We start from the raw sequence: 25,788 nt of genomic DNA, 5'->3' as shown, positions 1-25,788 counted from the left end.
TTGGAATCGGTTTTTTTCTCCCCTCACCTCGAAGCGGGCTTTCTACTCCTCCGACGTCGAGCGTCTTTTTAACCAGACACGATCCGGCTAGGAGGAAGGAACAGGGCGCACCTTGAGCTACTATGTAGTGGAGTCTGGATTTGCAATATGAAGAATGGAAGCAGACGATGTTACTATCAGGGAGCAGAATTTCCACAGCCAAGTTCGGGAGTACATTGTGAGTACGGAAGCAAGTCAGCGGGTTTGAGGCGGCGAACGACTTCCTCTAAAATAAATTGTAACATAAACACTTGGCTGATGCTAAATAGCTCGAGCTGTCAAATAGACCGGCGTTCATTTCACAAGAACTTATTCAACGCGATCACACAGATAGGGGATCTCACTACATGTTGTTCTTTTGGTGGGAGGTGACGCTTAACATTAAAGCAGGCACACACAACCTAATTGAGAAACCCGTTCCTGTTATGACAGGGAGTGGTTTGTTACGCAAAGAACAACAGAGACAACAATTTGTAAAGGTGTTGTAACATAACATAGCACAAAGGGGTTCACCCAAAAACGAAGGTATTGATCATTTAGGAATGACAGCAATTCTATGAACGGTACGTCTATTTCCAGGAATTGGGAAACATGACAGTAAGATATGCAACCTTCAGTTTTGTAGTTTCTCCATTGCATGTGTCCATGTTGTCGCAGATACCATGAAATTGGATTACAGCCAATAATCGGAGGAAAAAAAAAACTTAAGAAGGGGCCATAGATGGGAGAATTTTCCTTACAGGATGACCAAGCTGCAATCAAGTCTAGTCCAGTGCAACTTTATTGTCAAATGCGCTGTATGTGCAACATACAGCACAGATGAAATTTCCTCCCGCTCAACCAGACAAAAGGAGCTTCTGCGGGTGCCCGGGCAGCCATCAAAACAACAGTTAACAATAAAATGACAAAATAATACAACACAACACTTAAGACACAGACAGCCGTGCAATTTTAACCACTTTTCCAACATACACTTTGTTGTTTGAAGCAGTTATCGATGAAAGAGGAGCGAATCAAAGTGTCCTTTTCACCAGTGGAAAGACATCAAGCTGAAAATGTGCACACGTCCGCTACAAGCTAAGTTTGAAAGCAACAACAAGCTGTAGCGTCCATTAACGTAAAAGAGATTGGCTCTCATCTCCTGTCCCATGTATACCCACTATACATGCGTTTAAGTCACAGATACTATATTAGAACGCGAGGATGGTGACTGCTGTTGGACAAAAATAATATCTGCACCTCAACAATACAAAATCTATTTTTTATCCAATGCTCGATTAAAAAAAAATCAGATAGCCATCATGGCACAAGTCTCGCTTGAGTGAAAGTTCACAAGGCTGCCTTGTGAAAGTACCCCGCCCTCACTGGGTTATAAAAAATATTATATAAAATAAATAAAAAGCTACAGGTGAAATTGCACATCCACACCACTCTTTTGACTCCCTGTCCAATGAAGGTGTGAAATAATGTCTGGATGTGTTGACCATCCAAGGACACAGCTCTTGTATCGCGTGTATTGTGATTCGACTGCATCCTGTCCTGGCCTGCGAGTGTCTTTCAGAGAAGTGGTGTTCGCGTTATCTCCTCACAGAGTGCTGTCGTTATTTATATCGATTTTTTTGTTTTGTTTGTTGCTTTATCAGCCCTGCGCACCTGATCCTGTGTCGTATGTTTGGGCGTCATCGCGGTAGGCTGAGTCATGTTGTGACACTGCCAAGAGCTTAAATTTTCTATTAGTGGCGTCCCGCTTGCCGTCACAGGAGGGGGGGGGGGGGTGAATGTGGAACGAGATCTTATTTAGACGCGACAAACACCTTGTGAGTCTGTGAAGCATCTGTGAAATGCATTGGCCTAATTATATGTCATAAAAACATGCTGGGGTTTTTTTCTGAGCTATAGGAATATATAATAGCCATTTTTTAACCCTTCGAGGGACAGTGGTTACTACACTGGACATCTTATCAGGTTGTAAATAAAGCCCCTTGCTCCCTTTTGAGGACACATGAGCACATGATTTGAAAGTGATAGCTTGTTTATACTTTTTCAAGACTCAAAGTGTTGTGAAGTCCACCCATCCATTTTCTGATTTGCTTATCCACACAAGGGCGTGCTGGAGCCTATCCCAGCCATCTTTGAGCAGTAGGCGGGGTACACCCGCAACCGGTTGCCAGCCAATCGCAGGGCACACAAAGATGAACAACCATCCGCGGTCACACTCACACCTAGGGACAGTTTAGAGCATGGGTGGGCAAACTTTTTGGCTCGGGGGCCGCATTGACTTTTAAAATTTGATAGAAGGGCCAAGTCAGCACGAGCTCTGGTACATTAAAAAAAATGCATTTGTTGACAGTCCATATCAAACATCAACAGAACAAAAGCATGAAAGTACTGTATTAATATACTTTTTAAATGACAACAGTGTTGTTGATGACCTATTTTAGCCTGTGCATTGCTGCAGATGGGTCGTGATCAGACCAGTAGAAGTAGAGCGATACAGAGGTCCTAGGTGGTCGAAAAGATCCCCTCCCCGCTCCCTGTGTTCTGCAACTTCAAGTCAATCCGCCACCTGGCAGTGAAATGCCTGTCATTACAAGTCCAATTGAAATGAATGCAATCATTCACATCGAACCTTAATGGTGGACCAACCTTCGGCGGGCCCTATTAAAAAGACCAACGGGCCAGATCCGGCCCGCGGGCCGTAGTTTGCCCACCTCTGGTTTAGAGTGTTCAATCAACCTGCCACGCATGTTTTTGGAATGTGGGAGGAAACCGGAGTACCCGGAGAAAACCCACGCATGCACGGAGAGAAAATGCAAACTCTTCACAGGAAGGCCAGAGCCAGAATCGAACCCTGCACCTCTGCACTGTGAGACAAACGCGCTAACCAGTCGACCACCGGGCCGCCCATGTGAAAAGTGTTTTGGTTTCTACCCATGTGTTCCCAAATGGCTACCACTAACAACATTCATATTGCCGTTTCAGATATGTTTCCTCCTATTTGCCGTGCTCTACATTGTCTCCTACTTCATTGTCACCCGATACAGGAGGAAGACGGGTAAGTGCGTCTTTGAAAATCTGGTGTCCGGGAGACACCTCAGGCAGGTTACAGAAGTCCTGACCTTTAATTTTGACCCCCAAAAATTATTGAATGTGTTCTTAACTTTCCCATTGTGTGTGGTGTACTTGAGGTGAGCAACAGAGTAGATCACACACACATAACTATTATCTCCAGTCCACTGACAAGCCAGAGTCTTTATCAAAATACCAAGACTGACCTGCATGGGGCAGCGCGGCACTGCAGGGAATCCATACTTCCCTAAGGCACAAAGAATACAAAGGTTGTTTGGTCTTTTTAACCAAAAAAAGACCCAACACACCCTACACCACAGAATAATCAGTCAGGATAATCTTTTACAGATATGTAATAAATGGGCCGCTGCTGACTTTATTGCAAAGAGGTCAAAACGATACAAATTCAGCCCGGTTGTTTTCGATCATCTCCAAATGACTTTTCTACTTTTCTAGATGACCATGAGGACGAAGATGCTGTTGTCAACAGAATATCGTGAGTCCAACACGGTGCTTCCGTTGTGCGCACCCCCGATATAAAACATGATCCAAATGGAGGAAAAAGGACATTTTAAGCAGAAGGGTGTGCTGCAGTCCGCCTCTTAAAAGATTACATCCAACGCTATAGTTCCACAAGGATGCAAAACAAAACATGAGAGCCTACCAGCGTATACAGAACATAAAGTCAAGCGCTGCATTCATTACCTGCTGAAACAGGAATGAAAAGGATATGAAGGAATGTTCTCCACCCCCATGAGAATAAGGTCATAATATGATGGAAAAAAATCCACTCAACGATAAAGTCAAATAGCAAAATAATGTCAAAGGTTGAGAGTGTTGTCATTGTGTGGAAAAGTAATATTCCAGGAAACGTAAAAACTGAAATGAAGTCAACGTCTACAAAAAGTCCTATTATGAGAAAATTTGTTTTGACAAAAATTAAGTCATATGACAATAAAAAAATACCAGCAGGTAATTATTTGAGAAGTATATGAAAATGGCTAGAAATACACTTAAATTTTTTTTCATTTAAAATCAAAATTCAGACAGTAAGGTCAAACGCTGACTAAAATAAGGTGATATTAGGAGAAAATCATAATATGAAAAATTACCAGAATAAAGTTGCGAGACTGAAACTCTAGCTCCTGAATGCAACTCAACTCAGTTTTGCAAATCGTGAGCAGGCCCCCGACCCCGCAAAAGGCTTCAAGCTAATTCAAGTTCACCGTCAAACTAAACCTAAAACAAAGAGAATGACACATTCTATGTTCAAAACACCAGAACAACTTTGCCCTCCACCCGCACTTGCAGATTGTACCTGTGCACGTTCACGCTCGCCGTGTCGGGTGGCGCCGTCTTCCTGCTACCGTTCTCCATCATCAGCAATGAGATTTTGCTGTCCTTCCCCAAGAACTACTACATCCAGTGGCTCAATGGCTCCCTCATCCACGGTCAGTCCACATCATTTTTCCAGACACATTTTAGTCGCGATATAATGCGGCATCGACAAGCTGCTATGGGCAATAATGGCCACCAGGGGGCGGGAGAGTCCATCAAATAGCTACACCGCGGCTGCATCCCCAAGTCTGCCTGCCAGCTTGACTCAAATGTTTTCGCCTTTATTGAGCCGAGGGGTACTCCACACAAAAAGTTGGGGGTATTGGGTGACATTTTCGAATGATTTCTAACAATTAAAGGGGAACTTAATTTGAAGATTTCAATACTTCTTGCACAACTAGCTGTTTTCAACAAGGAGCTGAAGAGCAAAATTCCCAACTGGTGTTTGATTCATGAGTTGACCAACACATTTCCCAGTTCAGTTTGATCAAGAGTCACAATACCCTTGGAAATGCATTCGTCAAGTACCAGTAGTCATTTTTTCCCCCTCGTTCAGCCCCTTGTTTGAAAACGGCAGGTTGTGCAAGAATTACTGAGTCACTTGAACAGTTGGACTTTCCAAGTTCAAAGGTCAAACTAAATTCACCTCCTGACATTTCACTCGACAATCCCAACGAGTTTGTGAGCATTGAATTTTACAATGGACCGGTGGAAGAGTATTGAATTGTCCTGCGTGTCACTATAAATCGCTGGCATAAAGAGAATCAATATATGCTAATGAGTTGGTTGATTGGCCATCAATCTGCCCAATGCTGTACTTTACTTTCTCCAGGTCTGTGGAATCTGGTCTCCCTCTTTTCCAACCTTTGCCTTTTTGTCCTGATGCCCTTCGCCTATTTCTTCCTGGAGTCGGAGGGCTTCGCCGGATCTAAAAAGGTAGAAATAAGACGCTTTTTACTGTTTCGGTATTTCTGCATCTAAGTGGTAGGGGTGTGGTGGGGGGGTTAGCAGCAGCAGGTGCTTCATTGCGTGTCCTCTCGCTGACTCAGGCCGCTGACCGAAAGCTCATTAACCATGAAAGTGGGAATCTGGACTTCGCCCCGCACCACATCCTGACAAGGCCTCACAATAAGGCCGCGTCGGCTGCAAACGCTTCAACGCGGCTGCATCGGCCCCACTGATTTAAAGCCTGATGCCTTGTTGCCCGCCACCCCCAAAGACCCCCCCCCCCAACAACCTCCTAAAATAAAACTTCAAAAGGACAGGCTAATAATCGAGTTGTAAGGCTCGGCGAACTTCCTAGTTTAATTGATTACACCCCACCCTCGGAGGAAAAAAAAGGGAGAGGGTGAGCGACTGGGGGGGCTCGTGTTCCAAGAATCCATAAAGTGGCAGCAACATGACAGCACAATAGAAGCTTGCAAAATGGAGGGAGGAAAGATTTACTTTTAATACGCCTCTATCCTGTGGCACAGTTTGAAACGCTCCTGGTTTATGTCCTTCCTGGCAAAAAGCACATAAAAATCGCCCTGTACTGTAGCTCCAAGGCCAGCTCTCTCTTTTTTTTTTTTGTGTTCCTAATTTGTTTTGGTGGAATTTGGTCAGCATGGGAAGCAATGGGCGGGCCCGGCCCTCGTTGCCTTTTGATTCTGGGTTCTCGCTACCGCTTCAACATGCTTAAAGACCAGCTCTGTGCCGGCAGGTCGGCCGGGCTCTGTTCAATGTTTGGCTGCACGTGCAGGTATGTCTCGCGTGCCTGCTAAGCTCAGACCGGACGGAGGCCACACTTGGCCGATGAAAGCCGATCATTCGTGCAGCTGACGCAAAATAAGTGTCAAACACACACATGTATCTCTTTATCCCAATAATGCTAACAACCCGGTTGACAGACCAACTGCAAATGCTGTCACAAAAAAAAACAACAAACAAAAAATGACTCATTATGAGAATGCATTAAATATTAGCAATAAATTATGCTGCGAAACTATAACACCACGTGTCAAACCCAAGGCCTGGGGGCCAGATCTGGCCCGCCACATCATTTTATATGGTCCGCGAAAGCAAATCAAACAGGTCAACTTTCATGATGCTTGTGCTAAAACTGTCCCAACATTTCAAATTCTCATCTTGTAATATGGAAGAGTGATATTGTAAGCAATTTTTGTTACCAAAGCCCCCATGACAGCAGCTTAAACAATATGCGAATAAACCGTTCATTCTTGACTTCTTCATACGGTTTCAGTCATAACGGCCCACCGAAGGGAAACCGTAATTAAAATCAAGCCCGTGACAAAAATAAGTTTGACACTGCTGCCATAACACCATGCAATGAAATATTAACACTATGACAGCACAATAATAACACAATGTATCCTATTGTTGGGAAGCTGCATGAAAAAAAAAAATTAAAACACGATGAGAACGAATTAACTAACAGTATGAGGTGGCGACAATGCTATGCGAGTGCAGCGTTTTTTTTTTTAATGTGGCATTTCAAGCTTGTGCTCCTTGTGAGTGCGGAAATGAAGCAAGTGATGAATTTAGTGTCTAATGTCGCGCGCCAGCCTTTTCATGTGGCCGCGCTTACGTTTGATGATGCAATAAAAGACGCCACCGTGACAAAAAGATGGAAAACGTCAAACTTTTTAAAACTTTTTCAGCTTTAACTGTTCAGCTCGTTGTCGGATGGCGGTGGCGGCCGAGTGATTAATAGTGTAACAAATTGTCCAAATTGTGGATGAATCGGAGCGACTTAAAGGGTCCCGACTTCTGATGTTATGATCCGAGCTTTATTTGCTGCTGTAAAATGTCTCCCCCCTTTTTACGGCCGGGTGCTCAAATCCTTGCTGAGGAGCTGCATCGTTCAGGCTTTTAGAGGTCAATCTTGAGTTCAGCTCTTGACTTGATTTTTTAATTTTTTTAAATAACACATTGGAATTGAGCCACTGAGAACTAGAGTGGGCTAATGTATATAATTTAGCCGGAGAGTGATTTCAAAGCTTTATGGCCGCAGTAAAACCTGTGGGACTAACTTTATTGGTGTACTTCTTATCGATACTTGTTTTTACAGATATTATTATTTTTTAAATCGGAATTTTATCAACATCAATGAATAGCACTGATTTATTTCGATGGACTGGTACCCAGGCTAAAGCATGCTAGCGTTTAGACCCACCACTGCAATCTGATCTTTTTCCGATGTTTTCAACAGCACTCTGGTCACACGAACGCGTCTATTTATATCACGAAATGAATGAGGCGTTTCATTTGCAGATGTAACGAGTGGAATATCTTGAAGCGACGTTGCCTTGAAATAAAACGGCAAGCCCGTGCACGCGTGTGCATCGGAAAGCTTTGAAGCGCTAGCCTCGACGGTTTGTCATTTATGATCCTCAGTAAAGTGGAGTATCCATCATGAAATGAGCTGAATATTAGTTTTTTTATATTGATTATTGATTTGCTTCATATTGCAAACGTTCAACATCAATTTTTTTCAGGGCGATATCAGAAGGAGCGGATTCACTCCCGAGTACTCTCCGATACGATGTACCGAAACCTCAAGTACTTAAAATTTCATATAACACGAGGACAAAAAAAAAAAAAAAAAGAAAAGTGAGCCTTTCTGAGGCAGATGATTTGACCACAAAACTGCAAAGGGGGACTTACACAATGTCAGAATTTTTATTTTATCCCTGAAGTATCAGTGGCTGGTTTGGGCATCCTGCATGAAGTACTCGATACCTTTCAATAAAGCCGGTGCATCGGCTCGATACTATCGGTAGTCGCCCATCTCGATTTAAGATGATCAAATGTGTTTTTATTTTGGCGAGCATCCCGTTATTTCTATTAATTTCCGATGGGAAATAATTGTTCCTGAACCAGCATCCCAGAAAAGGATTTGAGCTTGACTTTTGAGGTTCCGCTGTCATGTAAAATGTTTGGGAGGGTGGGATCCTTTGTGGGGTTGTTCTTGTCTTATTGGGAGACGTCTTGTTGAGTTGAAAGTGTGCAGCAGTGAGAAAGTGCCGCGTTACAAATAAGGCCTTGCAGTGAAAAGTGGCCGCGTCTTCCCCTCTGCGTGTGTGAAATGTGTTTGATCCTGAAACGAGTTGCAACCAGTCTGACCCCTTTGACTGACCCAGCGGAGGGCCAACAGGTTTCATCTGGCTGGTAAAGAAACTCCTCATCAATCTCATCCTAAGCCGATGATGAGGAGTGTGTTTATTGTGGAGGGAGGGGCACACGAAGGGGGAGGGCAAAGGGGGGGGGGGCGGCGGCAGGAGAACGTCTCACCGAGCAAACCCCGCGTGGTGTTACTAAGATACTCGTCTTTGTTGCCCCTCCACAATGGGGGCCGGGATATTTATTTCAAATCTCCTGCACATGCAGACATTTTTCCCAGGCCTTCTTTTGGGCCGGGGCCGGCCGGGAATATAAAGTGGTGTTTACATACCTTCCTTTAAGGTCACAATGTCTCCCTAAAGCTGTCGGTTACAATGTCGGTTGCCATGAGAACATATTAGCTCCAGCCGGGAATTTAAAAAAAGAAAATAAAAAAAGAACAAGGTTCAGGTTCTTTTTTATTTTTTCGCCCCTCTTCCTCAATTGACGTCGTTTTCTAAACCGTCCAGTAGTTGTTTTTCTTTTCATGAAGATGTCATTAACTAGGGCAGAGCCTGAGGCTTTTAATTACCAGTCTCCTTACACCCCCCCACCCCCCAATTGAAAACGGGTTTCATTCACATATTTACTGTCATTTCCTGACATTTATGACTGCATTAGTGTGAATTAATTGGACATTTCGACTTGCGTGCACGTTTGGGTCGCGCCGCCAGAGCGAAAACCTGTTGTAAACTTGGGACATCCTTTCAAGTGTATTTGGCATACTTTATGCGGGTATTCCAGCTTTAGAAAGTTCAACTTCAAGTATGGAGTTTGTCTCGCCTCTTTTCACGGTTGTTTTTCGGATTTGAAAGAGTGGTTGGTTTTCATGGCATTTTTCGGCGCCAAACTCATCCAAACTTTTGAACCTTCAACTTGACCCATTGATAACATGGCTTTTACCTCATGTCCTGAAGTCCGCTACGACTCCTACAAGGCTAATGAGCCTGGACAAAGTGCTTACATTCGCCGAATTAGTATGCTCCGATATATCTAGGCGGCAACGTAAATACAGCTAATTTAGCGACAATGGAGATTTAGGATTCTGAAAGAAAGCTTTGGTAGATGAATTGATCCGAAGGATGACGTTGATGGAAATGTGCTTCTTAGCTTGATGAAAAGAAGCACAGAAGCAGAACAAGCTACGGTCAGACTGTGTCGGCCATAAACAAGTTTTTTTTTTAAATGCGTTCGATCGCTTGCGTTTGAACAATACGACGTGATGCTGATCATTTTCCATGCGCCTCGCGTCGTTATCGAGGAGTCTTATTAAAAGAGGCCTTAGAAGTCCATTCCTGCGCTTTACGGGCCGGCGTGTCCCCTTCTCTCCGTCCTCTCTGCTTTGCGTCTCCCCACACGGTCATTGCGGCCTCGGCCCTTCAACAATGCGCTAATAAGGTCCTCGGGCATCTGGCAGGGGCCTTTCTCGCTCACACCCTCCCTCACTTAACCCTTTTGGCCCTCGCTCCACACGCTTCTGACAGCCAACAGACAGACGGTCCGTCGGATGATCTCGGACGCTAGCATGATAGCATTCGGGAATCTAACATAACGCAAGCTAGCGATTGGCGGAGAAAAGGGTGATTAAAAAAGACCAAAGGGTGATTATGGGTTTTATATTATTCCCTGTGGTTAGACTGGAAGTTAAAAGACGACGAAAGAAATGCTCACACACATAACACGTAGCATGCTAACCACCGACTGACCCCTCAACCAAAATGATTAAACAGGAAGATAGTTTGTGGAACGTATTAGCGACTAAAGTTACAGTTTAAAAAAAAAAACAACGTTTTTTTTTTCCCCAGCAAATAATTTTAGCTGTTAATCGGTTAACAGTTGGGCAGCTAACACAACAGCCAAATGTACAGATTCTCAATCACTGGTCATTCTTGAAAGCCACGCACTCGAGTCACAGATACTACAGTATGGAACGTGAGGAAGGCGACCTCCAGTGGACAACAACAATATCTTGACCTCACGTGCGCATTTTGTAATGTGATAATGCAAAGTCAAATTTCATCCGATTATTCAAAGGCATAAATTGGTAAAATAATCGTTTCACAAAATATTTGTTTGCTGGGTACACACATGTCCAATGATTAAGACAAACTCAGCATGCCGTGTTTTGTGTTGTTGCTACTTTCTGCCGTGATCCCTCCACGCATTTCTTGGAAGTCGTTCTGGTTCGCGCACAAGCCAAACAGTCCCCCACCCCCCAGCTCAATGTCACGGCGAGGATCAGGGGATGGTAAATATTTCAGAGTGGCTATATTTAGCCAATGCTACACAATTAGAACGTCGAGAATAGAAACTTTCAGCATGTCTTTTTTTTTTTTTCTCTTTCCCTTTCCCCTTGCATGCCTTCTGCCAGCTGACAGTTCTTTTGATTGGCGACGTCTTCTTGGGACCTATTTATAAACCGTCGTTTTAAAACAGAAGCTCGCTCGCCTTCCCGGCCGGGGATGAACAAAGCTCTGCGACGAGAATAAACGAGAAGCAGAAGATGATAGCAAGGGAGGTGACAGGCATTGCCTTTGCCCTAAATGATCTGAATGGCTAATGCTGGGAGGCTTATAAATGATTGAGGGAGCCAATCTCAAGGGAATACACCTTCGGGACGGCATGTGCCGCTCTGTTAAGGTGGACCGGTGCGCTTGAGCGAATGCGCGGGTGTGCGCACGCCTCCTTCAGAGTGCAGTTGCGGCCCCTGAAAGCATTCGTCTCTCTCTCTCTCTTCTTCTCTCACCTCTCCCGCCTTCTCTTCTGGGAGGGAGATGCGTTTAGAGACCGACTCTTCGGCCTCTTTTTTTTTTTTCCTCCGCATCTGCCGTTTGAATTTGCTATCGGTTCTAACCTTCGAGCCTCCCAATCGCTCAAATGGTCAACTCCCACTGCACTCACGAGTGCGAATGGAGCTCATGAGTCGGATCCGCTTTTAGTGGATTGACGATATGAAATGTTAGATCAATAAAATAGTGCCAGATGGCGGCTGCAATCTCCGTCTCAGCCACAGTGGGACACTCCACAACCTGCCTGTGTTCCTTGACGTGGGGTCTGGCAATTCTACACTCACTGAGACGTGATCAAGATTTTCATTGTCGCTGGTGCAGACTATCCTATGGGACCTCTACTTACGAACGTGTCTTCATATGAAAAGTTATGAAACGCCTCAACGGGAAAATATTGCCTCTTGTTACGAAATGAATTTCAAGATACGAAAGTTAAAAATAGAGTATGGGCCGCGACTCGCAGCTCCAAGTTTCTTGAACGCAACATACCGATAGCTGCTCTGCCATTGGCTATCAACGTAGCATCATCCTGGCATCCCATTGGCTAAGAGCGACTTCTACCGTATGTTTCTATGTTACAATACAATACACAATACAATACATGCTGATTTATATAGCGCTTTCACAACAGCGGCAGCTGTAACAAAGGGCTTTACAAAACAGTTAACATAAAGTAAAATAATCAACACAACACATAACATAAAACACGGACAGTCGTGCAGTCCTAACCACTTTTCCGTCACACGCTTTGTTGTTTGAAGCAGTTTGAGATGAAAGAGGAGAGAATCAAAGTGTCCTTTAAAACCAGTGGATCAGAGACGTCATGCTCAAAATGTGCACGCGTCGGCTACAAGCTAAGTTTCAAAGTCAACAAGAAGCTGTAGCATCCATTGACGAAAAAAGAGATTGGTTCACTTCTCCTGTCCCATGGAAATCCATTTCAATTCCAAGCGGCGACTCACGGTTCCAAATACGCATCGGCGCTCTTCGCCAACGCTCCTCTCTCCTCATCCTCAACTTCAGCGGCCATGCATCCAGCCGCACCAACGCCAACTGTCCAACAGCGCTGACATAGCCACTGAACAAATTGGGGTTGTGAAAAATGCTGCCCATTACTGGCGCAAAAAACACAAACGCCCCAGGTCTGTCCAGCACCGACAGTCAATGGCGCCGACATTCCTCCCAATCAAAATCTGTGCTGGTACAGGCGTGCTGCCGAGAAGGCGCAACCACCAAGCACAGATACTGCTCCTTTGACGAACGTCGATGTTGAAGATAGATAGATATGTGTCTATGCAGCGTCCTCGTCATTCACCCCTCGGGCCATGAGGCGTTCCGATAGTTTTGCATCAATGTGAATCACCCAAAAGTGTTCACCAGTCGGGCGATCTCTCACTATGCTGATGTTTGCCGTGGACATTTTCCAAGGATTGTTAAAAGCCGACGAAAGCAAACGTCCTCGGATCAGTTCTTGACAAAACGCCAGGAAAAAAACCTAATCTTATTAGAACATGTATTTGTTCGATATTTTCATGCATTTTTATGCTTTAGAAAATAATCATGTCTGAATTTTGGGGGGGGGGGGGTTGGAACGAATTAGAGTATTTCAATGGAAAACGCGTCTCTACTTACTACTTCAAACCATTTACACTCTTAAAAGGTTAGCCAACAATTAGCGGGGGCTACTTTCAAAGGGAGAACCCCTTGGCGTACCTGTTGGCAAATGCTGACCAGCGACGGCAGCGCCGTTCTTCCTCTTAGCCGGTAACAAATTGCTCATGTGCAGCCCATTTAGGCGGAGGGCCCCGCCCACCTTGTTACGGTGCGCCTGGCCCGCCGAGCTGACATGTCTGCGCCGGCGCCCATCTATCTTGCCGCGTTTAGACGGCGTGGCTCTCCAGCGGGGTGGCTAATGCAAACTGTGAACAGGTAGAGGGAGGGGGGTGGGGGGTGGGGGCACTTAATTAACCACTCAGCAGTTTGTGACCCGGAAAACCCAAATTACTCCGAAAGCCCGCCGTCTGCGCCGGCCAGGATACAACGGCGCTCGAAGAGCTCCTAATCGGGCCCAGATGGGAGGCCTGCTCTTGATCGCAGACAGTAGCTGACCTTGCACCCCCCTCGCTGTCACCCCCTTTTTTTTTTTTTTTTAATTTCACCTCTGCCAGTGCCCCGTGAGAGGCGCTTTACAGAGCGCACCGCATGTGAATAAAAGAGCCGTTTTACGGAGGCATCGGCGGGAACATTTATGTCATGTTTGTGTGCCGCGAGTGTGGCCTGATGGGAGGAAACGAGATGTCCATTAAAATAAAGCCCATTTAAAAAAACAAAATCATCCTGGTAGGATTTGAGGGTTTATGACCCCCGCGGCAAGATGTTGACGGTTGTTATTTTTGTGCACTAGGGTATTAAGGCACGCATTTTGGAGACCTTTGTGATGCTCTTCTTGCTGGCTCTGCTCATCCTGGGCATTGTGTGGGTGGCGTCGGCGCTTATTGACAACGACGCAGCCAGTATGGAGTCACTCTACGGTACGATTACAGTCGCAGCCACCGAACTGCAAATTCGCTTTATTAAGACATTACAAACCAGAATAAGTCAAATAGTCCAACACAAGAACATTTTGAGCTGCCAGGCATTGGAAGTGTTTCCTTTTTTTCTATAATAAATGCAAACATACAATGAGGTTGTAAATAATGTGGAAGTTGCAAAAATATGTTTGCCGCCCCCAAAAGTGGACAAACTTGATTCTTTTTGTAATTTGGTGCTTACTTCATTTTATTTTTTTATATTATTCAAGTTTTTTCAACTTTCATGCCTTCCTTTGAAAATTAAAGGATTTCCCTGTCTATTTATTTTCATCTATTTCTTTTATTTTTCTTATTTTCAGGCATTCTTGGTCAGTCCTTTTTTAATTGCAGTATTACATTTTACGAATTATACATTATTTTATTTTAAAGTATTATTTTACCAATAAATGATTTTTTTTTAATCTTCCATTTTAAAATTAATTTATCGTATTTTATTTCACAATATTGATTTTCCTTTAATTTCACTTAATTTTCTGTGTCGATATTCGAAAATAATTTACATGGACCATTTTTTTCCCGGGTTTAATTTAATTCAATTTTTTTTCCCTTCCAATGGATTAATATGACGATTTCTTTCCATAGATCTCTGGGAATTCTACTTACCCTACCTGTACTCGTGTATATCTCTGATGGGAGGACTGCTCTTACTCAGTAAGCCTTTTCACCATAGATTTGATCCGAGACCGTAAGGCATTTACATTTTGGCACTTTTCCTATTCTCTCTCGTAGTGTGCACCCCTGTGGGATTGTCAAGGATGTTCACGGTCATGGGCCAGTTACTCGTGAAGCCGACGGTAGGTTGCTCGAATTTTAGGGTTATTAGAAAAGTAGCAAAATATCTCACTCCATCTTTTTCGTCTCATTACTACAATATAAAAGTAGACTTTTCTGCACTCCCTGAATGTTTCGTTCGGCCAGTAGTGAGAATTGATAAAATTGGATATCGGCATGTGTCTAAAATTGAGGTTGAACAGCACCAAAATGTGCGTTCCATCTAGTTTTTAAATGAAAAGAGAACTTTGAAAAACTGAGGAATCTAGAGTGTGGACAAAAAAAATCCGTCCAAGCCGCAGGACTACAAATACGTCACCAACTCATCCTCCCCATCTGCCATCTCTCCAGTCCCACTTGGTGCTTAATTAGAACCCATTTCCATCTCCTCTCTCTCACTCTTCAGATCCTGGAGGACCTGGATGAGCAGATTTACTGCATCCATTTGCAAGAGGAAGCCCTTCAGAGGAGATTAAACGGTACGCTATACGGGAGGGGAAAGGGGGTCGGATGGCCCTATTGGGTGTGATGGAGCATGTCGTGCTGGAATCAATTAGCAGGGAAGGCGCGGTGATACACACACTCGCACACACGTTTGACATCGACATGCGGCTGTCCAGCTTGGTTTGAGAGCAAGTCATCCTCTGCGACGCGATGATTGTGGTATTTGCTGTGAAGGCCATCTTAAACACTCAACTCAACTGTTTTTATAGCGCAAGAACAACCAACGCTGTATACAAAGTGCTGTACGTGAAGCAAATATCATATATACGTACAACAATAAGCAATAAAAACACTAAATTAATAACAATAATAATAATAATAGACAGCGGAAAGCACAAAAACAGTCAAACGAAGATCAAGTCTGAGTCAAAATCGAAAGAATACAAATGAGCTTTAAGATGACTTTTTTAAGATGGGCAGCGAGGGCTTGCCGAATGTTCAGTGGGACGTCATTCCAAAAAGGGAGCGGCAACAGAAAAGCCTCCTCTGAGTTCTTGGTACCACTAATAATGTCTAGTCCGCAGACCTGAGTCACCGGGCAGGTGCGTAGGGGCGTAGTAGCTCAGAGAGGTAAGGATGAGAGAAGCCATGTAAAGATTTGAAAACAAATAATAGGATCTTAAAAAGGACTCCAAAATGGGAGCCAGCTAAGGGATGCCAGAGTGGGAGCGATGTGCACCCTCATATGAGTACCAGTCAAGAGGCGAGCAGCAGCATTCTGGACCAACTGGAGACGCTTAATGGAGGATTGGCTAACTCCAAAGTAAAGGGCATTGCAGTAATTCAGCCGAGATGTGACGAAGGCATGAATGACAATTTCAAAGTTCTCACGAGAAAGGAGAGGTTTTACTTTAGCCAGCTGCCGAAGACGAAAGAAGCTGGATTTAACAACGGCATCAGGTCCAATTTAAAATCACTGTCCAGTTTCAGACCCAAGTTTGAGACAGTTGACTTAAGATAAAGAGCCAGGGTCAGTCCTCAGGCTGGGTAAGTTGACTTGAATGGTCGGTTCAACCCCAAATTCATTGATTAGACACCCGTTATGAATTTTGCCATTCAGCTTCCGATTGCGCTCTTTCATGCAAATATTCACCGTCGTCAAGACTGACATCGTAAAGAGCAGGGATGGCAATTTTCTGCGGATACGCGGTAATCCGCAGTTTTATTTCTTAAATTGATCATTTTTGTGAATCGTCTAAATCCGTTGAGAAAATTTTAGGGGGGGAGGGTCAGGTACCTTATCGTCGAGTTTTCACGAGCTCTCCCGATCAGTCTTTCCATCTTCCGATTGTAAACAGCCCTGCAATTGGACGTGTATGATGTCTTACTTGCTGTGATTGGTCGCCCCGTCCAGGCCACGCCCCTTTCCGCTTTTTTCATCACTAGCCATTGCTGAAAGAGAGGACGCACTCTCAATGCTGATGAAACAATCCGACTCATTTACCGCCAGGCCTGCGATGGTATCGTCCAGCTAATTGGGGTGGAAATAAATCCCTGACGAGAATTTTTGCCTCACTTCTGCCGTCACTGAGATGTAAAAAGGACACAACAGGCGGCGTTCCTGCTGTGACCTCTTTAACTTTGCCTGCCAAGCGAAAGTCCGGGAGGAAGTCCGGGGAGGTGTTTTCTTTCTTCCGCCCTCGTCACCTGCATTTCCTGCATCGCAAATTCCTTGCGGAAGACTGCAAATTCTCAAGAGGCAGGAAGTTTTGGCCACCTTCCAACACCTACTTTAATATTAAGTCAAGCGCGTAACCACGTGTACAGATGCGAGCGAATGAGGAGTGTTTTCACACCAGGGGAGGTATGGGAGATCAAACCCCGCGATAGCAGGTGTTTTTAAAAATACTACGCCGGCCACCTCCATAGAGCGGCACCCGAGCGTTGTGCTTCCTTACGGCTCATTCCGCACTGCCACGCTTTGAACTAAACGACAGAATAATTGCAATCTCTGGCTTATCACCCCCCCCCCCCCCCCCACCCCCGGGAGCCGTTTGATCTATTCAAAAACCTCAGCAAAGGGGCAGAAAAGCAAACAGTGGTCAATTTTTTTTTTTGCTCTGTTCTTCAATTGAGACGTGAATGCGTTTGTGTACGTACATATTGTGTACATACTCACACAGTGGCTTAGAAACGCAGTTCAGAGAAAGTTCACGCGACACACTCCAAAAGGTCTTGTTGCCGCCAGTTTGTGTTGACAGATAGGCACCGTTGAGCCGCATCAGGTGAAGGATTTGTTTATCAGTGTACACGTCTAAGCCGTGGGATCACTACTTGTGTGTGTGGGAGGGGATTTCCAAAAAACGCAATTTAGCTGCTGTTACGACGCTCGGTGCATCATATAATTGCCTCGGTCCACTTAAGAGTGGAAATGAGGGATTTTATTTCCCCCCACCCCCACCGAAGCCCACCTACAGAAAGGAGGGTCATGCTTCACCTTGTGTTCAGAAGTTATTTTTTCAACATTGCCCCCCCCCCCAAAAAAACCCCCAGATCTGCTAAAATTGACATTATTTTCAATTCTAAATAAAATACTCATGCGGCACATTATCATGAAAAGTTTTACATTTTGGATAAGCGGGTGTTTTAAATCAATAGTGTGCTCTTAATATTTTAACTTTGTCCTGTAACCTTTTGAAGTATCCACTACTGTGATTAGAATTTTATTATAATTTTATTTTTAAGGACAGGGGGGTGGGGCTCTGCAAAATAATTTCAAACTTTGACTTTTGGCATGTGGAACGACAACATGTCACAAGAGAAAAGAACTGTGGGGTGAAAATGAGCACACATGATGACACTTTCAATGTCATAATCTTACAATTTTATTTGGGATAAATATGACTTAAACTAGGAAGAGCACAAATTTCCCGCGGGTCCGGTACCGGTCCGCACAGAAAGAATAAATAACTTGGATGACAATAATTTACTTTTTATTCATTTCGGAATCTGAAAGATGTTTTATTTTGAAAAGTTACCGGATTCTCTGTTACATCCGTCTACAGTACGTCACTCTTGATGCAGGTCAAGGCGCGCTTCTCTGTCACGTGATTGGTTACCGCTAAAATGAAACCCAGGAGCTAGCAAAATTAATTTTAAAAACTAATGTCTTTGGAAAGGGGAAAAGGCCCAGCCAGGAGACAGAAGAGAAGCCGACGATTGTCAAGAAATAGAAGGCTACATTCAATAGGCAGTATCAGGAGTCTTAAAATATGGATTTACCTCAACGGGAGATTCTCACGCACCAAGTCCACTCTGTGTGATGTGCGGCGATGGCGAGTCGTACTTTTCATGCTCTTTGTATATGCGCTGTCTTATTTTGAAGGCAAGTTTAACGTTACCATAGTGACCAGAGAGTGTTGAGGCCAGATCGGACGTTCCTTGTATCATGATTTCTGTTTATTAATACGTTTTGAAAATAGCACAGTTTTCATGTCGGTCCTATCATATTATTTTGTTGTATTTATCCGTCACACCTTAAAGACCGGTCCCTGAAAATATTGTCTGACATCAAGCCGGTCTGTGGGGCAAAAAAGGTTGGGGACCGCTGCTGTGGATGGATGCAACAGAGAATCCGGTAATTTTTCAAAATAAAACATCTTTCAGATTACGAAATGAATAAAACGAAAGTAATGTAAGTTATTCTTTCTGTGTGGCCCGGTACCAAATGACCCACGTACCGGTAAGCGGTCCACGACCCGGGGGTTGGGGACCACTGACTTAAACCACACATTGTATATTCCATTTCAACAGGTTTGCTTAGAACAGCACACATCTGATGCCAGTTTCTCTGAAAACACATTTGCGTTAATGGAATGTGCTGCGAGTGGTGCCACGGTGTCCTTGGAAGAGTGCGACGTTCAGACAACAGTACTCGGTCCAGATGCTCTGCGGCACGATGACCTTGCCTCAGATTGTCTCGCCGTGCTCATTTGCATTTTAAAGTTTGGGGTTTTTTTTTTCCTCTTCGGGTGACGTCATTCTCCCAAACACAGGACAAGATTAAGCAAGGGTACTTTCGCATTTCTCCGGCCGGTGCTGGCTTCATAAGCCTCACTCAGCATCGCCGCCTCGCTTTAACTCAGTCTCTCACTCGATGCTGCCAGCAGAAGGCGAAGGCAGGATATATTTAACTTCAGCCGGGGGGGTGACGTCACTTCGGATACTGCAGTTGAAATCTTGCCAAGGCTCCATTACTGCTCCACTCGAGTGATGATAGCGTCCTTTGTTTCTGTGATTTATTCGCTATTAAGGACATAATATCTATCAGATGAACCATTTATCTGCCGCCGCTGACATGCGGAGCCACGTTTGGAGGTGTCGTGCACACAAATAATACATTAGTTCCTCGGGGGGATGAGAAGATTTGTGACTATTTGGTTCATCTCCAGAGAAAATCCGTTTTTCTTGAACGGGGCCCGTGAGAATTACTTTACCGTTTAGCTGTCTCACCTAAGCATCGTTTCAGTCAGCGCATTGCTGCAAACGTGACTGCACGTTTTCAGACTCTCTCTGGTGTTCTCATACTAACATAAATATGATTAGCATGAAAATGAAGGTCAAGCCCTGCTATTTGTAGGGTGTCGGGCCATTATTGTGTAAATCAATAGTTGAAACTGTAGATGCACCACAAACTCTGACCCAAAAAGCTGTTTCGATCACAAGGTTTCAAATCATCAAACTAATTTTAATTTTCATTCAGAGACAACCCAAGCAAATACAAAATGTAGTTTTCAAATGACAATACTATTTTTTTTTGTGCCTAAAAAAATTGATTTGTCATTTGAAAACTGCATTTTGTATTTCCTTAGGTCAGAGGTGTCAAACTTTTTTTTGTCGAGGGCCACACTGTAGTTACCGTGTCCCTTGGAGGGCCATTTATGACCGTGAAACCATATAAAGCAGTGGACCCCAATCCCCGGGCCGTGGGCCGTTACCGGGCTGCTTTTATTTGGTGCCAGGCCGCACAGAAAGAATAAATAACTTTCACTCCTTCCGTTTTATTCATTTCAGAATCTGAAATATGTTTTATTTTGAAAAACTATAGGATTCTCCGTTACATCTTTCTCCAGTACGTCACTCTTGACGCGCTTCTCGGTCACGTGATAGGTTACCGCTAAAATGAAACCCAGGAGCTAGCAAAATGAGTAAAAAAATAAACGGCTTTGGGAAGTTTCTTTGGGAAGGGGAAAATCATATATTATTTTGTTATATTTATCCGGCCTTAAAGGCCAGTCCCTGAAAATATTGTCTGACATTCAACTGGTCCGTGGGGCAAAAAAGGTTGGGGACCGCTCAAATAAAGAACTCAAACACTATGGTTGAAATGACTGTAATGATGAGTTTGCTAACAAGAAAATGGTTACAACCTCTCTCAGATGAGAATTTGAAATTTCATTACAGATTTTAACAAACATCACAGAAGTTAGCATGTCTGATTTGCTTTTGCGGGCCACGTAAAATGGTATGGTGGGCCAGATCTGGCCCCCGGGCCTTAAGTTTGACACCTGTGCCTTCGGTTATTTCGGCGTGATATTAAAATTGGTTTGATGATTTGAAACCCTGGACCGGAGGTGTGATTGTTCCTACCCTTGCGACAAATAATCTCTCTAAATGACGACTTTCCTTTCAGGCAAGGCTTTGGTGTTCGGCGGGACTCCGAATGGCAGCACTGATGAGCCGTACGCAAATAGAAGGTAGCGATGGCCTGCTAAAACTTTTTTTTTGTCTTGGTCAGGGTCATCTATGTGTGCATACACCCGAGCAGGCTTCACCCACCAGCTCACCAAAGAACTGGACAGCATCCGAAACATGAGGAATAAGCTGGGTACGTTATTTGTATCTCAAGTCATCACTTAATTTTTATATTTTCTTTCTGTGTTAGGTTTTTCCGATATGGGATGAATGGGTTCACTGTATAAATGCCATGGAAGGTTGCCCCCCCCCACCCCCTTTAACATATTGCTGACAGACACTCCCTTTCTCCCCGTCTGCTTTTATTTCTTCATTTGGATGTGGACCAGACCTGCCTGATCATTTTCCATCCATTTTAGGATATTATAAATGAGGCTTTTGGGGAGCCGGCTGGCAGTGGTGGGCGGGAGGAAGGTGGTGGTGGTGGGGGGCTACAGGCACTTAGGGATATTGAACAAGAAGCAAACTTTAGATTGTAGCGAGCCTTTTAGTGATGTCATTAATTTAGAAGAGACGGTGCTTATAAAGTGCAGCTGGCAAACTTGTCGACCGGGGCGCTCAACCGGCTGCACTTTGAGAATCAGAAGTGACGCGGTTGGAAATTGAGCACGACCGAGTCAATATGGCCACGGTAGTTGGCGAGGCATCGTGTGACTGATGACAGTAAGCCGCATAAAGATGTCAACCTAAAACCTTCCCCTGCGTGGACACAAACTCTACATCCCTGTCCTCCATTTTTAATGGAGATCTTTTCATGCAAGATTTATGAGCAACAATTAAGTGATGATGACTGCCACTAATTAAAGAGGTAGAGGGTGTCCCCCCACAACCCCCCTTCAAGAAAATAGCCAAAGGGGTGGCTGTGATGAGAGAGGACGATGTGTTTGGTACACATAACTGTGATGATACGAGTGAAGTTTGAGGTTTTTGCTGATTAATTAATTATCCACCGGTGGGTAACTGCGGAATCCGGTAATTATCCGTTTTCAGGATAGTTTGTTATGTAACATGAGTTACACCTGCGGATACTAAATTAAAGCTCACGCTTTGCCTGACACACTTGAGGAAGCATTTATTTTTGTTTGTAGTTTAACTTTTTTTTTTGCCCTATTTTTCGAGATAAGTCAAAATATTTGAAAAGAGTTCCCAGTATGTGACAGTACCAGTTTTACCATCACAAGAATAAATGTTGGAAATCATGTTGTAGAGCAGCAATTTGGATTTGTGTTGTTTCAAGGAAGGCGCTTGTCAGTCAGCAGCCTTCTAGCTTGTGGCTAGCATAACATGCTAACGCAGCAGTCTAAGTGCCTTTTTGTCAAACGTCATATCAACTCGATGGATTGAAATGCAGACCAAAAAATGGCTGACACTTGGGAGTTTTTTTGGGGGCGGGGGGCGGGGGGGTCCTATCAAGTCAACAAACAGGAAGTGAACCAAAACAGGTGAGTGGTAATGCTGCCAAACCCCGTGGAATTGAACCAACATTTTTTCCCTTTTTTCCAGAGAGAAGAAAGCAAGCGTCTGGTTGGGAGAAGAATTTGCTGTATCCCATAGTCATGCTAATATTACTGGCGGGAACGGTGAGTAACCTATCGTTAAGCGTCACCTCCCCCCCCGTCACCAAAACAACAACCCAATAATAATAATAATAATAAAAAAAGTCTCACTAAGCATATATTTTTTTTGGGGGGGGGGGTGTCTAAATGTGCCCCGTGATCCGCTGGCACCCAGCAGCTCACCAGTGACCCGAATGATGATGAAGAGCGCTGAAGAAAATGTATGGAAGTTATCACATTAGCCATGCTAACCGAATGCTACCAATATGTATATATGTATATATATACATACATGTATATATAGAGTGGCTGCCTTTCCAGCAGCTCCTATTTTTTTGTTGTTCTACTTCTTCCTTTCATAACTTTGCTGCTGTGAATCTGGAATTTCTCCATTGCGAGACTAATAAAGGTTTTCTTATAATAATATTAACGATCCATGTTAAGCTAAGCTAAATTGGTTTTAAAGTTTGAACAAGAGGCCCTCGCTTCACGCGAGGACTAAAATACGTTTCAAAACTCAGGTAGTGTTTATCATTTATGGTCGGGTGGTGTCATCTGAGTATTGATTCTTACTCTCTGTCCGCAGACAATCTCTGTTCTTCTTGTGGCGCTGAACATCCTCTCCCTTCTCGTGGACGAGACTGCCATGCCCAAGGGTTCCGCGGTAATCCTCCACGTTAAATACTGGAAGTTGAAACGGCGTAGTCACGCTTAGTGCATTTTTCTTTTTCCATTCATTTTTGCTCGCATGTGCTTTTACTTTTTTTTTGGTTTGGCGACCACTGGTCGAAGTGACATGTTTTTAATCCCCACCCTCACACACCTAAAATGGAGAGTCCTATCTGACCTGCCAGATTCTGAGACATAAATCAAATTCCGGATATGCTCAGGTGCATGGTTGGAAGAAAAGACCCAGGCAGATGTTAATCGAGGCCTCAACTTTTTTGTTTTGGAAGCTCATTGAAAGTCACGTCGCAGCACTTGCAAAAAAAAAAAAAAAAAGCGCACGCGGCGGCACGTCTCAAGTCCCAAGATGGTTGAAAGAGCCGCTCTTTCTCGCTCGGGAGATTTTCATCTCCGCCTATCATGCGATGTGTTTTAAACTCAACTTATCACGTCTCATCTACGCCGACAGAGGTGTACTGTATGTGTGCGAGCGCGGTTGCATTCTTGTCTCGGCTCGGGCAACATTATGTATCGTGTTTCTCCATCACTTCATTTGACGCAGTCACATGGAAAACTCATGGGAAAATACCCCAAATTACCTTTTTTTGGAGTCTACTAAATGCTTTATGGGCCTCTCATCTTAGGGTCAATTGAAGGACTGACTTTGTCATTAACTCATTCACTCCCAAAGACGTTTTTAAACGTCTTTTCAGACTTGGTCAATAATTGGCTGGTACTGAATGAGTTAAAAAACAAGTGTGATATAGACAACTTGGCATGTAAAATGGAAGAAAATGTGAACTGGTTTCCCCCTTTACGGTTATAAAAGATTCCACGCTTTCTACCCAGATCTACTACTTGTCCATATCTTGCGTTTCCCACTGAACTCCTCCCACCACACCTTGAGGAACCTTGGAACAGAGGAGGACGGTCTCCCAAACTGTTCCCGATTGGAAACGGTGCGACCGCCCGAACAAAATGTCTTGTTCGATGAAAATTTGAAATTGAAACAGAGTCCAGCCCAATTATTGTCCAATCAAAAGTTGATCTTTGAAAAGTCTTGAATGCAATTTATGAAATTAGGAACAGGTAGATTGAACGCTGAAAATAATGCTAACCAAAATGTATCCCAGTGGACATTTTGGACGCAATGTCAACATTTTTCAAGTTCCAATTGTAAAGTCAGCTCAGATGAAAGTGATACTTCATTTTGAAGGGCTTGGATTCAAATTGTAGGATGCAAGCCATCGGCGAAGAGTGCTCCAACTTTTTTTGCCCGTAATATCTCTAGATCGAAACAACGTAGAAGAAAGCTCAGAGAGAGTGTTGTCAAAGAGATCCAGACTGTGGGAAAGTCAAATGAGGCTGATTGTTGCGTAGGGGGCAGGGGGGGTGGCACACACACACAATGGAATTGCCCTGTCAATGTTTGCCTTCCCCTTCCCAACTAAGCAGGCTGAGCAGGCGGCACGGCATGGCTGTGAAACGGGATGACGGTGGTGATGATGAAGAGGAGAAGGAGGAGGGCAGGCAGGTGGGATGGCGAAGAGGAAAGAGGCCAGGGGGCGGGGGGGAGTGGAGGGAGGGAAGTCTGTCATAGGACAAGTTGTTTTACAGTCTTATGAACAAGCCCTAAGAGCAGCTAATAAAATTCTTACTGCTGGCCGACTACTCTGCTAGTCCAACACTTGACACTGTATTTCCCTTAAGTGGACGATTAGCTGCAGGCTCAACTCCTTCCCTGCCGAGCTCAACGTTGTCAGCAGTGACGTCGCGGCAACATCGTCACCCCCCGAGCTTTCGCAAACGCGACAATGAGCTCTTGGCTGCAACCAGCAGAGGCGCTGTTGAGTCCGCCTCGCTCGACGATGCTCGCTTTTGAACAGCCGCGTAAGCAGCGGGTTAGCGGTTCGTCACAAACGGACTCGCGGCGAGACGGTTGTCGTCATAAATTGAATAAGCTTCTTGGCCGAAAGCGCAGATCACACAAAAAATGTTTTTTTTTTGTAATCGTTCACATTGCTACGCATTACAACTCCTATTTCTACAGTAAGTGCACAGAAAACATCTCTCACTGGAACCGGGAGATGGATGTAATTAACTTGCAATGCGAAGAAACCGTAAAAAACTAATTTTCCACCAACTACTAAAGATAACGCCCCGAAGCAGAAGACTGATTTGACCCCCCCACCAAACATAGTCACTGTCTGCAAACAAGCCGTTCACGTGATGAGCGACAAATGTAATGAGTGAAGTGCTGCAGGCTGTACCGAGCACCCTTAACCCCCAACCTCCCGCCGCACCCTCTCGTTGACCCCCACCACCCCATGAACACTTCACCCCCCCTCCCCGTCAGCCTTCCTCAGTGACAAAATGAGTTGAAAAGCAGTGTAATGAGAAAGTTTGCCATCCTCGGCCTCCGCATACAGTATGCGAGCATACCCGCCCGCATGCACCTACACACACAACCCTCCCGCCCTCCTGTCCCGTACCCCCCCGCCCACCCCCATTAATAAATGACATCACATGCCATCTTCTAATTCCCCGCGTAACAGCACTGCACCACGGCTCTGCAGTGAGCTCACAAGGGATGACAGATGCATAAAAGGG

At 44.5% G+C, this 25,788-nt stretch overlaps 2 protein-coding genes across 5 annotated transcripts in view; one reads left to right on the top strand and one right to left on the bottom strand.

The window, feature by feature from the left end:
* Position 1: 1 nt before the first annotated feature.
* lmbr1 (limb development membrane protein 1) overlaps positions 2-25,788 on the top strand; it is a 32,959-nt gene continuing 7,172 nt past the window's right edge. For both annotated transcript variants that reach the window (XM_052054112.1, XM_052054113.1), the window contains exons 1-12: positions 2-217; positions 3,022-3,094; positions 3,565-3,604; positions 4,420-4,559; positions 5,279-5,382; positions 13,801-13,927; positions 14,570-14,638; positions 14,717-14,781; positions 15,165-15,237; positions 21,000-21,089; positions 22,460-22,536; positions 23,099-23,176. In XM_052054112.1, coding sequence (XP_051910072.1) covers positions 155-217; positions 3,022-3,094; positions 3,565-3,604; positions 4,420-4,559; positions 5,279-5,382; positions 13,801-13,927; positions 14,570-14,638; positions 14,717-14,781; positions 15,165-15,237; positions 21,000-21,089; positions 22,460-22,536; positions 23,099-23,176 — 999 coding nt within the window. In that variant the 5' untranslated portion in view covers positions 2-154. The remainder of the gene's footprint in view (positions 218-3,021; positions 3,095-3,564; positions 3,605-4,419; positions 4,560-5,278; positions 5,383-13,800; positions 13,928-14,569; positions 14,639-14,716; positions 14,782-15,164; positions 15,238-20,999; positions 21,090-22,459; positions 22,537-23,098; positions 23,177-25,788) is intronic.
* rnf32 (ring finger protein 32) overlaps positions 5,242-25,788 on the bottom strand; it is an 87,420-nt gene continuing 66,873 nt past the window's right edge. The window contains exons 11-12 of one of the 3 annotated variants that reach the window (XR_007960274.1): positions 13,210-13,315; positions 5,251-5,374 (exon numbers count right to left, since the gene is read on the bottom strand). The gene's annotated coding sequence lies outside the window, so the exon portion shown is untranslated. Of the gene's footprint in view, positions 5,375-13,209; positions 13,316-23,052; positions 23,197-25,788 lie in introns of those variants that run through there. The other 2 variants (XM_052054126.1, XM_052054127.1) reach the window with 2 other exon arrangements.

The sequence above is a fragment of the Hippocampus zosterae genome, chromosome 20, assembly GCF_025434085.1.
Source record: "Hippocampus zosterae strain Florida chromosome 20, ASM2543408v3, whole genome shotgun sequence".
NCBI lineage: Eukaryota > Metazoa > Chordata > Actinopteri > Syngnathiformes > Syngnathidae > Hippocampus > Hippocampus zosterae.
This window is presented reverse-complemented; position numbering and strand designations above follow the sequence as displayed.